Source organism: Pipistrellus kuhlii, unplaced genomic scaffold (genome assembly GCF_014108245.1).
Source record: "Pipistrellus kuhlii isolate mPipKuh1 unplaced genomic scaffold, mPipKuh1.p scaffold_m20_p_2, whole genome shotgun sequence".
Taxonomy (NCBI): domain Eukaryota; kingdom Metazoa; phylum Chordata; class Mammalia; order Chiroptera; family Vespertilionidae; genus Pipistrellus; species Pipistrellus kuhlii.
The window spans coordinates 180,848,084-180,866,246 of NW_023425515.1; the positions used below are offsets into that span (position 1 = coordinate 180,848,084).

The 18,163-nt window shown below is 41.6% G+C and overlaps 1 protein-coding gene across 7 annotated transcripts in view; it reads right to left on the reverse strand.

Annotated features, from left to right (window-relative positions):
• The window catches only part of CEP85 (centrosomal protein 85), a 33,207-nt gene extending 17,483 nt beyond the window's left edge, over nucleotides 1-15,724 (reverse strand). For 2 of the 7 annotated variants that reach the window (XM_036447745.2, XM_036447741.2), the window contains exons 1-3: nucleotides 15,586-15,724; nucleotides 8,818-8,895; nucleotides 3,816-3,968 (exon numbers count right to left, since the gene is read on the reverse strand). In XM_036447745.2, the coding sequence (XP_036303638.1) occupies nucleotides 3,816-3,968; nucleotides 8,818-8,872 (208 nt within the window). In that variant the 5' untranslated portion in view covers nucleotides 8,873-8,895; nucleotides 15,586-15,724. Of the gene's footprint in view, nucleotides 1-137; nucleotides 279-3,815; nucleotides 3,969-8,817; nucleotides 8,896-15,585 lie in introns of those variants that run through there. The other 5 variants (XM_036447742.2, XM_045584988.1, XM_036447743.2 and 2 more) reach the window with 5 other exon arrangements.
• Nucleotides 15,725-18,163: the final 2,439 nt, after the last annotated feature.

Consider the following 18,163-nt stretch of genomic DNA (forward strand, 5'->3'; position numbering starts at 1 on the left):
CGTGCAGGAGGTAGCCAATTAATGATTCTCTCTCATCATTGATGCTTCTCTCTCTCCCTTTCCCTTCCTCTCTGAAATCAATAAAAGCATATTTTAAAAAAATAAGAAAAATAAAACTTAAAAAAAAAATCACTTACTTAAGGGAAATGGATTAGGTCCTACTCTTCTGGGAGCTGGGTGCCTCTAAGCTATAATCCAATCTAATAAAAGTATCCTTTCCAAGATCTGCAATATCCTCTGTGACCTCCAAAAGCTCCCCAGTGAAGGTGAAGAATGAGACTAGATCATCTGAAGAATAAGGCAAACTGGATAGTGCCGCTCTATATCCAAAGCAGGGAATACAGCATCTGAATCAAGATTCTGTTCTCTCTCCCACACACCAGAAGTGACTGCCTGGATATGTGAAGTTATTCTTAGTAACTCTCAGGTTTCACTCTAGCACAGTGAGCATTCTCAAGTGGGTACACACTGAAATGCTCTATTTTATATTTTGCCTTTCACTTACCCCTTTGTTTGTATCCAAGTGTGATTTTTCCCTCAGACTGGACTTATGTTTCTTTTAGCTCCTTCCTAGTCTTGGAAGACAACTCTTATTAGCCCTGCCGCAGAAGGTTCATATTTCCAACTTTTAAGCGCTACTCTGAAGAAGACTACAAGGTCACAGTACCTAACATGCCGCGGTAGTGGACTACAAGAAAACAAGTAAGAAAACATACCTGTTACCTTACTCAGGCAGAAAATTGAATAAGGGGACAAGGAATATAAATGTCTTCCCTTTTCAATTATGTCCAGCACTCTTTTCTAAACCAAACACATCTACCATGAAAAGAATGGACTACCAATCTGTTTCTTTTTTTCTTTCCAGCAACCAACACAGAACACACTCAGCTACCAAGGACAGATACTATAACTTTTCTTAGAATTATATGAGTACAGATAAGTGACCATCTTTTCATATGAGTTTGTTAGCAGCTCTTTAAAAACACAGGCAAGATAAATTACCCCTTATAATGTATGCAAAATATCTAATTTCCTATTCTCAGATGATCTTAGGAATATATACAAGGCAAACAACAAGCAAATAAAACAAAAAACAAGTAATTTTTAATAATATGTGTTGGTCTCTCAGGACCAAGAGAGGGGATATTTCAAAAAGAATGTTTTTGATGTCCCACACCTTAAATACAGGACTAGTCAACAGGTAGACTGGTGATGATGAAGACTTCCAAGACCAGCCTAGCTGGTATGGCTCAGGGTTGAGCTTCGGCCATGAACCAGGAGATCACTGGTTTGATTCCCAGTCAGGGCACATGCCCAGGTTGTGGGCTCAATCCCCAGTAGGGGAAGTGCAGAAGGCAGCCAATCAATGTTTCTCATCGATATTTCCATCTCTCTCTCCCTCTCCTTTCTTCTCTCTCTCTAAAAAAAAAAAGAATCAATAAGAACACATTTAAAAAAAATAAAATAATATGTAGGTTGTGAAACATTTCAATAGTGAGTAATTTTGGTTTTAAAAATAGACTTCCACCCCAGTCTTTAGAATTTAGTCTTTAGGATTTAGGAACAGATAACTGATTGGCCAGTTCTTTGTCCTGAGGGGCCAATCAGGGTTAGCTGAGGCAGTGACATCACCACTGACCTGAGTAAAACCCCTGGACTGGGCGATATTCGCTCTCTTCCGCCATGCTGCCGGCGTGAGTGGGACAGCCCATGCTAGCATGGAGATGGCTCTTTTGTTTATTGCATCGGACTCGGCTCCCTGGTAGTCCTTGGGGATCACAAATTCGTCTGGTATCCCCAGCCAGGACCATGAGGGACCCCGGTCCGGAGAGCCTGACTGGCCGCAGTAGGTGTGTGTTTGTCTGTGTTTTTGTGTGAGCTCTCTGGAGGGACTGCCCCTCCATCGGGGCTCTCACCTGGGTGTTTGCCGGCTGCTGCGTCAGCCAAGGTTTGAGCCCGGATTCGAATCTGTAATAAATGCTAGCATGCTTAATCAAAAAAAAAAAAATAAATAAATAAATAAATAAATAAATAAATAAATAAATAAATAAAAATAATAAAAATAAAAATAGACTTCCAAGACTAGGAGGCTCTCTGCTTAAAATCCTCCATTAATGCCTGGCCGGTGTGGCTCAGTGTTTGAGTGCTGATCTATGAACTAGGTCAGAACTAGGAAGTCATGGTTTGATTCCTGGTCAGGGCACATTCCTGGTTAACAGGCTTGATTACTGGTGGGAGACGTGCAGGAGGCAGCCGAGCAATGATTCTCTCTTATCATTGACATTTCCCTCCCTCCCTCCCTCACCCCCCCTCTTCCCTTCTCTGAAATAAAAAAATATATTTTAAAAAAATCCTCCATAACAGCACAATAGTATCCATTCTCACCAACAGTTCCTGCTCCCAAAATATAATTTTGGACAGAGAGAGTGACTGCTACGGAGGGCTGCTAATATGTTGAAGTTAGTTAGCACCTCTTTCCATTCTCCATCCACAGCATCACTCTCTCTCTCTCTAGAATCACCAGATCCAGTTTTGAGCCCATAACACCTAAGAAGTAATGCCAAAATGAAAGCCAAAAGGTACTATCTGACCCAGGAGAATATAGTTTTTCTAATTTCTTGGTGACTCTGGTCCACCTATGGATGACAGAAGTGAAGTCTTTGTCAGCATTTGTTATTTGTCTATTGGATTTGTTTATTTATATTAAGGAAACTGCCTGATTCTTACAAAATACTAAAATGTTATACCTGAGGTATGTTTTTAAAATAGAAGCACTTATTTTGAAAGGGCTCACTACCTTGCACAATTTTCATAGGCCTTCAAAATTTAGTTTATGGGATATGTTGTTTTTATTTAGAGAAGTCTGGCTTTTACCTGAGCCTCTCCCTGAAAACTACTAGCCATTCTTTTAACCACCTTGAAAGCCTTCTCCCATGAACTGACTAAATGTAAATAATAAAGCTTTCTGTAGCAAAAACAAAACAAAATTCAAACAAACAACAAAAACACAGGTGGGACAGGGTAAGATCACAAGAGAACTGAGGCCTCTGAATTTTATCCTGTAAATAATGGGAGCAAGTGAGGATTGCAGAAAAGGGAAATTATAAAATCAGGCTTTTAGAAAAATTAATCTAAGATTTGGAAACAGCCTACGTGTCTGGCAGCAGATGACTGGATCAGAAAACTATGGTATATCTCTACAATGGAATTCTATGCTGCCATAAAAAAGAAGAAATTCTTACCATTTGCAACAACCTGGATGGAACTGGAGAACATTATGCTAAGTGAAATAAGCCAGTCAATGAAATAAAAATACCACATTATCTTACTCATTTGTGGATAATAAAGAATATTATAAACTGATGAACAAAAAGATATAGAGGCAGTAAAGCATCAAACACTATCAAATTACAGTGGGAACATTAGGGAGAGGTGGGGAAGATAAGAGATCAACCGAAGGACTTGTATACATGCATATAAGCAAAACCAATGGGGGGTGAGGGCATGTATGAGAGTTGGGGGGGGGTGGCAATGGTAAGCTATGTACACATATAATACCTTAATTTAAAAAATAGGGGGGGGGAAAGAAAGATTAATCTGGCAGTAGAGGAAATGATTTGAGGAAAGAAGTTGTTTGTGATAGGACAAGCGGTAGAAGTTGAGAGGAAGGAACCAGCTGTGGGAAGCATGGAATAAGAAGAATCAGACAGACTTAGTGGACTGACTTATAAATATTCTGGAAATGACAATACACCTAGAACATAATCTGAAAATGACAACACATATTGGTAATCAAATTATTAATCCAAACTTACCCTCTGTCATGTCTGAGCATGACGTGCCAATGGCTGTGTCCCCACTGTCAGTAACACTTGAACAGCGGCTGAAGCGGCTCCGAAAGGCCTCCGAAATAACTGGAGTCTGCCATTCACAACCCAGAGAACTGTTTTTCTTCATCACAATGGAACCTGAAACAAGGAGCATTTCTACCTTTAGAGTGAACCAGCTGATGCAACCCCACAAGACTGTTTTTGAAAAACCACTTAAACTTGTGAGAAATAGTAGCATCCCACCCCCTTCTCTCTCCTATGCTATTTCAGCAACTCTAAGTTTGTTAATTTTAAGTGGAAATAGCATGAGAATTGAGAATGTTCAAAGACAGAACAAAGACCTATCAGTAATCCAGGAGTACTGAGACAGAAAACAATATTTGATAGTAGCTATCATTTCTGAAATCTAGAAGACACAGCACTTTATAAATATGATCTCATCTACCTATTTACTGAAAAGTATTATCATATTAACACCACTATTTTACAGAGGATAGAACTGAGATTGGAACCTAGGTTATTCTAAAATCCCACTACCCACATTCTTTCTTCTTACAAGGTTTCTCAACAGGTGCTGTTAGCCTACTGGGCAAGACAATTCTTCAATGTATAAAGAATGATTTAACATTCCTGGTCCCCAACCACTAAATACCACGAGTAGCCCACCCCATCCTACCATCACTGTGCAACCTGAAACTATCCAGTATGTTTCCGAATGCTCTCTAGAGTAATAGGGAAACCATTGCTTGACTGAACCACAGGGCCCTCATGAGCAGAGTGAATCAAGATCAAGGTGAGTCTTGAAAGTCAATCTGAAGAGCTTCTGAGGGCAATGCAAAAACAAACACCCCAAACCAACCAAACAAACCACTAAAGTTTCTGAATGGGTAAGATATAAGGCTGATGAAATTTACTTGACTTTACTAGCGAAGATTTAAATTCTATTTATTTATTTATTTATTTATTTATTTATTTATTTATTTTTACTTATTGATTTGAGAGAGAAACATAGATTTGTTGTCCCACTTGGTTATTGGTTGATTCTTGTGTGTGCCTTGACAGGGAATGGAACCACAACTTTGGCATATAGGGACAATGTTCTAACCAACTGATTACCTGGCCAGGACTCAAATTATTATTTTTTAAAATATATTTTATTGATTTTTCACAGAGAGGAAGGGAGAGAGAGTTAGAAACATTGATGAGAGAGTCATCAATCAGCTGCCTCTTGCACGCCCCCCACTGGGGATGTGCCCGCAACCAATGTACATGCCCTTGACAAGAATTGAACCCGGGACCCTTAAGTCTGCAGGCCAAACCAGTTTCAGCTTAAATTATTTTTAAAAAAACAATATAATTTTTCTAAATTGTAACTGATGACCCATGTAACAAAACAAACAGAAAAAAAGCAAAAACAAACAATAAAAGGTAATGGCAGTTATTTGTTTTTTTTTTGTTTGTTTTTTACTTAACTCTTTAAGATATCAGAGTTTAAAGTGAAATCAGAAAATCTGATCTAGCAGAAAGCTAATAATATTTGAACACAAATCATCTTATTCCCTTCTTCCAAGCCACCTAATTCCTTCTACTTTTGCTCCTTTTTTTGCTACCATTACTTCTGCAGTCTACTAAAGGAAACCTAATTTTACCCAAAGACTCTTTTTATCCTTTGGGTAACAGTGAACTGTCTGATTTGAAAGAATCTATATACATGAAGTATATTGTAATAATCTTTTTTTTTTTTTAATGAAAGTCTTTTATTTATATTTATTTTTTTAGAGAGGAAAGGAGAGAGAGAAACATGGATGTGAGAGAGAAACATTAATTGGTTGCTTCCTATACATGTCCCAACTGGAGATCCAATCCACAACTGGGACATGTGCATTGATCTAGGATCAAACCCACCACCTTTTGGTGTACTGGATAATGTTCCAACCACAATGGTCACGGCATATAATCGTATATAATAAAAGGGTAATATGCAAATAGACCAAATGGCAGAACAACCAAATAACCAATCAAAGCTTAATATGCTAATGATATGCTAAGGCTGCTCAACCATTCACTATGACCTGCACTGACCACCATGGGGCAGATGATCCAACCCGTGGTTAGCTTGCTGCTGAGGTCCGGCTGATCAGGACTGAGCAAGATGGGCTAGACACTCCCTGGAACCCTCCCATCCTCCCATCCCGCCCAATTGTGCACTGGTGGGGTCCCTCTGCCTGTCCTGTGCCCTCTCACAATCCGGGACCCTTTCGGGGATGTCGGAAAGCTGGTTTCAGCCCAATCCTACAGGTCACTCCCCTTGGAAGGTGGCACTGAACTGAGGGTTTCTGCCCTATCCCTGCAGACCACCCAGAGGGACCCCACCCATGCACAGATCTGTGCACTGGGCCTCTAGTAATCTGTCTACATGAATAAAAGAGAAACATGCAAATTAACCATCACTCCACTATACCCACAAGCCATGCCCACTAGCCAATCAGGAGCGAGTATGCAAATTTACCCAACCAAGATGGCAGCTGACCACAGAGCTGGAGTAAACAGGAGGCTTGGGTTGCCCTGGCAATGGAGGAAGCCAAGCTTCCCTCCTGCCCTGGCCAGCCCTGACCTCCGCTCAAGGCTACAAAGTTTCAATTATAAAAAATAAATAAATCCTAGATACTTGCTTCCAGCGGGCCCTGGCCTCCCCTCCAGGAGGTGCTGAAGAGAAAAAAAGAAAAAAGAAAAAAAGGAGGGGCTGGGACCTTGGGTCGCTGGAGGATGATCAGGCCAGGATGAGATGGCAGGGGGTGTTGAGGGTAAGCAGACCAGCAGGGGGGACAGTTAGGGGTGGCAGGCCATCAGTTGGGGTCAGTTGGAGGTGATTAGGACGGGAGGGGGGGCAATTTGGAGTGAGTAGGCCAGCAGGGGGCCAGTTGGGGGTGAGAAGGCTGGCAGGGGAGGGGGCACTTGGAGGCGAGCAGGCCAGCAGGCAGAGTGGTCAGGGTCAGCCAGGCAGGCAGGTGAGCGGCTAGAGCCAGCAGTCCCAGATTGTGAGAGGGATGTCTGACTGCTGGTTTAGGCCCAATCCTTGTAAACCTGCAGTAGGACATGCTTCAAAGGGTCCCAGATTGGAGAGGGTGCAGGCCAGGCTGAGGAATATCCCCCTACCACCCTGTGCATGAATTTCGTGCACTGGGCCACTAGTCTTTAATAAAAGACATAACCAACAATCAGATCTTCTGATCAGCATAAGTTTAGCCAGTGTTAACTATACTAAATTAGTATAATTCTAGTCAGAAGCAAAGAAATTTGACCTCTTGGTGAGTCTATATAGTGTTACCTTTCTAGTCGGTGTACAGTTTACCAGGCCTTTTGAAATAGTAAAAATTTATTGAGAATCTATATTACCATGTTCCTGGCCTCCTGCTAGAAACCTCTCCCTGTTATTACTAATCTTCCATTCTTCACCACTAACCACTTTTCTCATGCACCCACTCCATATATCCATTCTACTAAAAAATACATATTTGCTAAAATAAAAGTATGTTTGGTATATAGAGGCTTATGTTTATTTCAAAATTCAAGTATGAAAGCTGAAATTTTCATATCACATGTCCTATCAGTAGAATCCTTATCAAACTTTAACCATTATTAATGAAATGAAAAACTACTGAAGACAAAACCATAAAAAAAAGTTGAGTTTTTTTAGGAATTGCTACATTCCAGAAACTTGCATTATACACATAATTGTTACAAGAAACTAGAGGCCTGATGCACGAAATGTGTGCAAGAGTAGGCCTTCCTTCCCCTGGCTGCTGGCACCAGCTTCCTTCTGGCACCCAGGACCCGGTCTTTCCTTTGCCCTGGCTTCGTTCAGAAGGACATCTGGTCTAATGAGCATATTACCCTTTTATTATTACAGATTATTATTATAAATTGTACAATCCGGCCTAAGACAGTGCATAGCACATAATGGATGTTCAAATAGTTGCTGAATGAATCTTAAATTGATTCAGCAAATGCTTTTCAAAGTGCTTACTGTAGCCGGGACCGGTTTGGCTCAGTGGATAGAGCGTCGGCCTGCGGACTGAAAGGTCCCGGGTTCGATTCCGGTCAAGGGCATGTACTTTGGTTGCGGGCACATCATGCAAGAGGCAGCTGGTCGATGTTTCTAACTCTCTGTCCCTCTCAATTCCTCTTTGTGTAAAATCAATAAAATATATTAAAAAAAAAAAAAAAAAAAAAAAAAGTGCTTACTGTATACAAGGCAGCATGCCTAGGCAAATAAAACAACTATTTACCAAATGTCTGCTTTAAGACACCATGGGATTTTAAAGTTAAATAAAATATACCCTTACTTGAATAAAATATATCCTTTTTTTCATAAATATCACAGAATTCAAAAGGTTATTTTTGGAACGATTTTTCCTATTTAAATGTACCATATCTATTTAATATGTATTTTGTGTATATATTTATCAGGTTTAATATATATACTCAATACATCCTTTTAGTATATCTACTGAGTTTTCAAAATCTTGTCAATCCATTCTAGAGACAAATTCCTGTGTCTCTAGTGATAATACAACTGAAACTGTTGGCATTCAAGAAGAATTCCAATCTTTGTGGGCTAGCAGATGACTGACCCACTCACAGAACTACAAAGACAACATAGAACACAGTAATTTATGCTGTGTTTTTCTGATTTCAAATAGCACTATGTTCCAAAGTCATTCTGTTCCAATCCTTTATGTGTCCTCCTGTCTCAATCAATCACGTGGTCTTGTTGTAAGCCATGTAGGACCAGACATAATCTTGGAGAGACCTCTTTTTCCTTTCAATATAGCCCCATGTTATTGAACTCAATAACAAAACCAACAATTAAGTATTAATACCAGCATCTCAGCAAATATTTGCTTGCTCAGTTTGTCCTTTAAAGAAAGTTTCTGTTATAACAGAACAAAGGTCAGAATTTACCCAGAAAACTTCAACTACTCACCTGGTGAAGTGGAATGAGAGTTTCTCTCACCTGGATATTTTTCCTGCATGGCCATCAACACAGTTATTTGAGCCAACTCTAGAATGAAGGAATAACCAGTCAGATCTCTCCACTATCTTTTAATTCTCCACAACTCATTTCCATTCAACTAAAACAATCAAAATCACACAGAAGATGCAAGTATTCTTCCACGTTTACTCTTAAGAATGTTTTTAAGGCAAACCAACTCCGAATACTCCACCCCAGTTTTCTTCCCAAAGCAAGGAGAAAACAACCTAGACTCAAAGAGACTCCCAACACTAACCCTATATGATCTTAGAACCCCTTCAATTGTTGCAAAAATTAAAAATAATTTTACTTTTAATTAAGCTTTGCCATGGGGATAGGATGGGAGGATGGGGTGGAAAAAGAATTAACCAAACCAACAATAAAGTATTATGACTTCAATTATGATTAACATAAAACAGAATTCCCTTATTCTTTCAGTAATCACATGATGCACAAAAATGGACAGAATTCTTGGTCTTTAGCAGAATCCCAGTCCTTAGGTGGGAACATGAAGATTTCTTCTCATTTCTCTACTCCTTAAAATATTTATATTTACTCTAATGTAGGTTCTGAGAATTCAGCAGAAATCTGGTTTTGTTTTGCAAACAAAAGCTTTAATTAACTGTAATAATAGCAAGTAGTAATATTTTATATTTGCATAATATTTGAGAGGCAGTAGAGAATTGTTTCACAATTTGAACTTTATTTCTCTATAATACTCTTTAATACTTTATTGATTTTTAAAAATATATATTTTATTGATTTTTTACAGAGAGGAAAAGAGATAGAGAGTTAAAAACATCAATGAGAGAGAAACATCGATCAGCTGCCTCCTGCACATCCCCCAATGGAGATGTGCCCGCAACTAAGGTACACACCCTCGACCAGAATCGAGCCGGGACCTTCCAGTCTGCAGGCCTAGCTCTATCCACTGAGCCAAACCGGTTTCAGCTGATTTTTTTTTTTTTTTTTTTTTTTTTTAAGAGAGGGAGAGGGATGGAGAAACATCAATGTGAGAGAAACATAGATGGGTTGTCTCCTGCACACCTCCTACTGGGGATCTAGCCCAAATATTGGGCATGTGCCCAGACTGAGAATCGAACCAGAGACCTTTCGGTACATGAGAAGATGCCCAACCGAGTTATACCAGCCAGAGTTCACAATATGGACTCTTGATCAGACAGCTAGGGTTTGAAGTCTGGCTTAGCAATTTATTTGCTTTATAAAGAGGGTAAATTTTTTAAATATCTCTGCACCTCAGTTCCTTTACATAAGCATGAGGATAATGACATCACCTAATTCACATTAATTCTTTTAAAATTAACTTACAGCAGTGCCTGAAACATATTAAGTGCTTCGTTAGATTTTTTTAAAATTACACGTCAGTAAAAGTGGTAGTTTGGTCCCTGGAGGATAAAGTATAAAACTGGAAACTTGGAATTCATAAGATCCTACAAAGAGTTTAGAACAAACTCTTAGAAATGAAATTAAACTTTGGAGAGGAAAAAAAAAGAAGCTATATGGTACTATTTCTCTAATGTACTTTACTGACCTCTACAGTTTTCTTTTAGTAACAGTGACCAAACCCTCACTAATTCACTGCATTTACAACAGAAATCCCAGATCTTCACATACTGAGTAAGAGAAGTTTTGTTCAATAATAAAAGCTTCAATTTATGGCTAGTATCATTCAGTGTGTTAATGGTGACACAGAAGGATTAGATTACTTACCTACTAGTGATATAAAAAAGTCAATATCAAAATCCTTTCATTCCTTTCTTTTAAAAAATATATATATTTTATTGAATTTTTTTACAGAGAGGAAGGGAGTAGGATAGAGTCAGAAACATTGATGAGAGAGAAACATTGATCAGCTGCCTCCTGCACACCTCCTGCTGCGGATGTGCCTGCAACCAAGGTACATGTCTTTGACCGGAATCGAACCTGGGACCTTTCAGTCCACAGGCTGACACTCTATCCATTGAGCCAAATTGATTAGGACCAGCCCTTTCTTTAAAGTAGAACAAAATGACAGGCCCACTGGATTCTGAGATCTTTCCAATTTAATATAAATTGAAAACAGGATGACAATGGAACTTTCAGTTAAACAAAGAGTTACCTTATGATTCAGCAGACCCACTTCTAGGTATATAATCTCTTCAAAGGAAATAAAAATATAGGTGCACACAAAAACTTGTATGTAAATAAAATACAGCAGCATCCAATATGCAAATTGACTGTGGGGAGTGGGGCGGGTGAGTAGGTGTCACCAGGCCAGCCAAGTGGGGAGTGGGGAGTGGGGCGGGTGAGTAGGTGTCACCAGGCCAGCCAAGACACATGCCAGCGGACAGAGGGAGGGGACAGTGGTAGGGTGGGGTGGGGGACATCAGCAACCAGCAGTGGTGGGGTGATGGGGGCTGGCGCCATCACCGATTGCCAACCTGGTCATCTCCCGTAGAGGGAAGTCAGACTGCAGCTTAGGCCTGCTCCCCTGCTCCTCACTCCCCTAAGTTGTCAGTAGGACATCCCCGGAGGGCTTCCAGACTGTGAGAGGGGGCAGGATAGGCTGAGGGAATTTCATGCATTGGGCCTCTAGTTATTTGTAATAGCCAAAAAGTAGAAAGAATTCAAATGTTCATGAACTGATGAATGGATAAATAAATGTGGCAATAAAACAGAATGAAGCAGAGAAAGATTAAAAATGGAGACAGAGCAGGAAGATGCCGCAGACATGCTCCCAAGAACAAGCTGGAATTACAAATGAAATACAGAAAGGTTTCCTGAATAATCAATAGAAAACTCATAGGATAGAACCCTGATACCCAAGACTGAAGGTGGAGACCGCACAGAAACTGGTAGGAGAGGCAGAGACGAGAAAAGGCTAGCTGAGAACCCACCAACGGCAACTGAACTCCTGGAGAGCTATCTCAGCTGTGGAGGGGTGCCACCGAAAACTCTGGGATCTAATCCTTAAACTGGGCTCTCTAGCAGAGAGCACCAAATCTGAGGAGGGTACCCACATGACATCCAGCTGTGAAAAACAGTGGGGTACTGTCTGCCAGGGAATGGCAGCTAAAAGTTAGGGCACCCTCTTGAAGGGCCAATGAATAAAAATTACCTGTGGAGCCACCCACTTTGTGCTCTGGCAGAGGGAGGGTGAAGTGGACTGGAGTTATGACAGCAGAACCCAGGACTGGGGACTCTGGAGATAGAGCTCAGAAAGCAGACACCCCAAGTTTCCTGGGCTGAGCCATTCCCTCATACAGCGCAGAAGCAACTGCTCCACCCTATTGAAAAAACTCTTGCCACACCTGATGATGATTACCTGGGGGCAATTCAAGTCAGAATCCTATTAGTCTGTGGACAGGCGGTTTCTGAAGGCTTTGAATCTTTGCCTGATCCAATTAGTCAGAAACAGTCTTTAACACTGTTATGCATTAGAGATTGAGGAGTAGAGGATTTACAAACTCAGACAACCAAAATGAGGAAACAAAGAAACAACACCCAAATGAAAGAACTCTAGAATTCTCCAGAAGAAGAGACAAATGAAGCAGAGATAAGAAACTTAATCTGAAACAGAGTTCAGAGTAATTATGTTAAAAATGTTCAACAGTATGAAAAAAGATATAGTAACTATGAAAAAAGAACAGTCTAAGATAAAGAATGACATAACACAAATTAAGAATACATTGGAAGGGAAACACAGCAAATTAGAAACTGAGGATAGAATCAGTGAATTAGAAGACAGAGATGACAATATCATTCAATTAGAGAACCAAAAAGAAAAAAATAGGAGGACAGCATAAGAGAGCTGTGGGACAAAGTAAAACCTAACAATATTAGAATAGTAGGTACACCAGAAGAGGCAGAAAGGAATAGAGAAGGTGTTTGACAAAATCATGGTAGAAAACTTTCCTAACTTGGTAAAGGAAAAAGTCATACAAGATCAGGAGGGCACAGAGAACCCCAAATAAGAAGAACCCAAACAGACTCACACCCAGACATATCATAATTAAAATGTGAATACTTATGTCCAGAATTGTCAAATCCATAGAAACAGATTATTGGTTGCCAGGGACTAAGAGGAAGGTCATGAGGAAACAGGGAATGAATGCTAATGAATATGGGGTTTCTTTCCAAGGTGACCAAAATGTTCTGAGATTAGATAGTGGTAATGGCTGCAGCAACCTTGTCAATATACTAAAACCACTATATACTAAAACTATACACACACAAAGTAAAATTTTATATGTGAATTACATCTCAATTAAGAACTCCTACAAGGAGTAAAACAGTACAGAATAAATAATTCTGACTTTTCCCCACTAACTTCAGAAGTAGATGGGTTACTGAAGATAAGATATTATCTGAGATAAAATCAAGAGAAATAAAGGTATGAGAAGCACCACAAATAATCCATTGTATAGCCAAGAAAAGTAGGAGTGGCGTGATTGGTCTGGCTCAATGGATAGAGCGTTGGCGTGTGGACTGAATGATCTCAGGTTCAATTCCCGTCAAGGGCACGTACCTTGGTTTCGGGCGCATCCCCAGTATGCAGTGTGCAGAAGGCAGCTGATCGATGTTTCTCCCTCATTGATGTTTCTAACTCTCTACCCCTCTCCCTTCCTCTCTGTAAAAAAATCAATAAAATATATTTAAAAAAGAAAAGTAGGAGTGAATGGAAATAGAAAAAAAAGCACCCAACATTGATAACTTCTATCTTCAAAGCCCTTTAAACTACAGAAATATTCATTCAATAAATTTAACATGTGTTCAATGCTTACTACCCATCAAGCACTGAGCTAAACACTCTGTAGGTATCCTGTCTTATGTTTAATGCTCACATCAAACCTATGAGGTAGTTACCATTATTATGCTCATTTTCTGGATGAAGAAATGAAAATTTAGAAAGGTGAAGATCAGATGGTTAGGAAGAGGCTTCACGGTTAGGACTGTACTCTAATGCTATAGGAGTTTAATCAGCATTCTTTCTGAGAAATAAAGGAAGTTCTAAGCCACTAGAAGTTGAAATTTCTGTCTCAGATACAGCCAGATTTGTAAGACCCAGAGCAATAAGGAACGGGGATAGCTCATATAATTTCTTCACTTTGCCCTTGATAACCATCCAGGCTCTATTTTCCAAGTTGCTACCCAAAATTAAATTTTTACTGTTGTATTTCTCCCCTTGAAGAATTACAATCTTAGTGTGGAACGTCACACTGGGCAGCTGTTGAGAGAACCACATCAGAGGAAAGAATTTGAAGGGATAATGCAGACAGCTGACACAGACACATTAAGAATCTCACACCATCACACTGTTTTCATGGCCTTGATAGCTCATTAAATCAGATCTAAAGAGAAGCCAAACCATTGCCAAGAAATTGTCTTGACAAAGAACAAGTCCTGAAACACACACAACAGCAGATCATTATAAAACAGACAAGGCCTAAGGGCAAATAATGAGGTATGGTTATCTTATTCAGCTTAGTATCACCACTCCTCCCTACCTAGCACACTATTCAATTTATCAATCAAAATTTACTGAGTGCCTACTATCTGCCTACCTCTATACCACGTGGTGAAAATATATTGGAGTAAAAGACAAACAGAGCCCAGCGGCCTGGCTGTGGCTGAACATCCATCTGTGAACCAGGTCAACGTTCAACAGTTCCATTCCCAGTCAGGGCACATGCCTGGGTAGTGGGTTCGTTCCCTAGTGGGGAGCGTGCAGGAGGCAGCCAATCAATGATGCTCTCTCATCACTGATGTTTCTCTCTCTTTCCCTTACTCTCTGAAATCAATAAAAAAAAAATATTTTTTAAAAAGACAGAGCTCTGATCCTCCCAGGTTTTTTGTGAGGAAGCAAGTACTAAGGACCCTCTATTGAACAGATAAGTTTTAACACCCTAAATGCCAACAGCTCCTCCTTGTCTAAAGCAGGGTTCCTCAACCTCAGTACTACTGACATTTCGGGTCGGCAAAGTCTTTGTTGTGGAGGCTGTGCTGTCATGGTAGGATTATTTAGCCGCAACCGACCTGGGCTTCTAACCACTAGATGCCGGGAGTAATCTCGAGTTGTGATCATCAAAAAAATCTCCAGACGTGGTCAAAAATCCCATGCGGAGAGCAAAAAGGCCCCGGCTCAGAAACTCCAGCCCAGAGCCCTCACACCTCACAAGTGCCCTCGGTCCCCCAAATCTATTCCTTCTTCAAATCTCAGCTCAAACTTCATCAAGAAGGGTTCCCAGCCCTGTCAGACCACGCCCGCAACTTGGATTCCGTGCTTCATACTCCACCCCTCACCACTGAGTAACAGTCCGCGTAACCACGTCTGCTTTCTCCCCGGGCTGTGCGCAGCCTGAGGGCAGGGACCCCGCTTCCCGCCGTCCGCCTGGCATAGGCCTGAGGCCCCCACTGAGGTACGGCGACTGCTGAGGCGTCAACGACGACGGAGTAGAAAGCAAGGCGATAAACTCCAAGGGGCGTGTGCGGGGCATTATTTTAGGAAACCCGGCAAAGGAGACCGAGGGGGACGGCTTAGTGACCGCGCGCATGCGCTTTCGCTTTCGCTTAGCCGCGCCATCCCCGCTCCCCCCCCCCCCCCCCCCCTTTCTCCTGAGAGGTAGGTAGGTCGTGCGTGTCTGAGGCTTCTCCAAGGCTCCCCAAGGTGGGGTAGAGTTTGTCAACCCGACGGAAGTCTCCGAGTGGAGGAGGACTTACGTGGGCCCGAAAACAGGCGGCAAAATACCTCACTCAGGGACACCAACTGCGGCCACCACGTCGGCCACCGGCGCGCCGATCCCGCCCCTGGGTTCTCCTAACGGCCGTTGCACGCCCGCCTGGCCGCGCGCCTCCCCGGCCCCACCCCTTTCTGCGCGCCTGTGGCCAATCAGGAGCCGGGCCGCGCCGATGTCCCGCCCTTGCCCGCTGCCCTGGGTTCCGAGAGCGGGCGGATCCTTCTGCGCATGACCCCGCCGCCCCAGCCAGCCTTCGGGTCGGCCCCTTGCCCGGGTCTCGCCTCTGGGCGGAGTCCTGCCTGGAGTAGCTTGCTGGGCTTGTGTAGATGGAGAAGCTGGCGGCCAGGACAACTCACTTGGGAGTCCTATTCAACTTGCCCTTCCCTTCTCCGGTTCTCCACTCCCGAATTGTACTCCCACCTGAAAATAGGGTATGGGTCACTGCTCACAGGTCAGGGTTAGGGCTGCTGGGGCTGGGGTCAGGGTTTGGGCTGAGTCAGTTGTCAGTTGTGACCAGTACTCAGGTTGAAGGATCAGTCTTGCCTTCCTACCCAAATTCAGACCCCAGGAAAAGGAATTAAGTTCATTGCATTAATAGATATGTAAAAATCATACTTGAAAATTGTTTAAAGAAGGAACAAAACCATCAGCCGAAGGATAGTGAAATTCCAGGGAATCTGGAAACCTGACTTAGGAGGGAGAGATATTAAAAAGCTGTGTGATTTTTTTTTTTTTTTAACTTTGAAGAACCAGACTAAAGAACTTTAATTACTGGATCAAATTCACTCTAGATGGGAGGAAGGAATCTGGGATGTGTTCCAGGGTTCTATCAGCACCCTCATATTTTAAGAATATAGAAGGGCCCTCGCTGGTGTGGCTCAATTGGTTGAGCATCCTCCCATGCACTTGCTGGTTTGATTTCTGGTCAGGACATATGTCCAGGGTTTCGGGCTCAATTCCACCATGGAATGTGTGCTAGAGGCAGCTGATCATATTTCTCACAGATCTCTCTCTCTCTTTCTTTCTCTCTCCACACCTCCCCACCATGGAAAAAATATCCTTTAGTGAGGATTAATGAACTAAATAAATAGATAAAATAAGGGCAAGAGTTAATGCCTTTGGCAACAGGGATATTTAAAATCTACTCCAGACCTGTAAAGTCAATATGACTTCCTAATAAAATGTAATTAATTGTACTGATTTAATAAATGTCTGACTTTGTTGTATAGGAAAAATTTATTTGAATTGATCATTTAAGTTAATGTTTTTCAGGAGCTGTTAAAGCATTAAATGGCAAGTTTTTTTTTTTTAACTAAAACATTAAGACGGTTAGTTAAATTTAACTTTTATTTTATTGCTTGTACCGACATATTTTCCCAAGAAATATCCTCAGGTGAAGATTAACAACAACAGAAAGGAAGAGAGAGAGAGAGAGAGAGAGAGAGAGAGAGAGAGAGAGAGAGAGAGAGAGAAGAGAAGAGAAGAGAAGAGAAGAGAAGAGAAGAGAAGAGAAGAGAAGAGAAGAGAAGAGAAGAGAAGAGAAGAGAAGAAAAAAGAAAAGAAAGGGAAGGAAGGAAGGAAGGAAGGAAGGAAGGAAGGAAGGAAATGCAAAACTGTAATTCTTCAATTCTTCATAGCATTGGATATCTTGCTTCTCAGTATTTGTTATTAGTTTGAACTAAAAAAACACTTATAAAAACTCTCTATGGGTTTAGACGTTCTTACATTGACACTATGACTACCAACAACCTCACAATAACTCATGTACTGCTGAGGCGGCTGAGACTCCAAGAGGGTAACTGACTTCTCCCAAGTCACAGAGTTTATCAGAAATAGGATCCAAGATCAGCACCTGCCAGAACCCAGCATGCACCCCCAGGCTCTGGTGCAATTCCTATGTACCAACCTGCCGAATTCCTGCTGCAGGAGGCATTGAACTTTAAAACCACATAGAAAGTTTAAGCTTGAGGAGCCATCCTGACAGGACAAGGGCAGCACACTCCCATCATTTCATCAATATTGGGCAAAATGGCTAACCCCTTTTTGAAGCTGGGGACTCACAAGGGTGTAATGATAAACCTGCCTCTGTTAAGAATAGACATACTAAAGACATAGGCTTTCCCTTGAGGGTGGGATCTTGAGAGGATTGTCATGGAATAAGAAGAAGGGAGAGACAGTTTCAGACCAGCAAGAAGGATTTTCAAAAACAGGCTAGCACAAGGCAATAACAGATTGGGAGAGTTATCCAGAGTGTTAGAAAGGTGAGAATGGGAGGAGAGCCCTGCAGGCGTGACTCAGTGGTTGAGCGTTGACCTATGAACCATTATCTTCCCCCATACTGTCCTAGGAGCTCAGGATCCAGGGCTGCCTGGCGTCTTGGGCTCAGCAGAGCTCTTTGTTGGAGTAGGGCAACAGAGGGCAGCAGGTGTCCGAGCTCCTCGGCTCTCCATTCTAGGCCAGCTTGGGAGAAAACTAGCCAGCTGAGACCCCAAGCTACTGGTCCAGCCCCAATGGGAAGGACAGACAAAAAGGGGGAGATAGCTGAGATGACAAAATGGAGG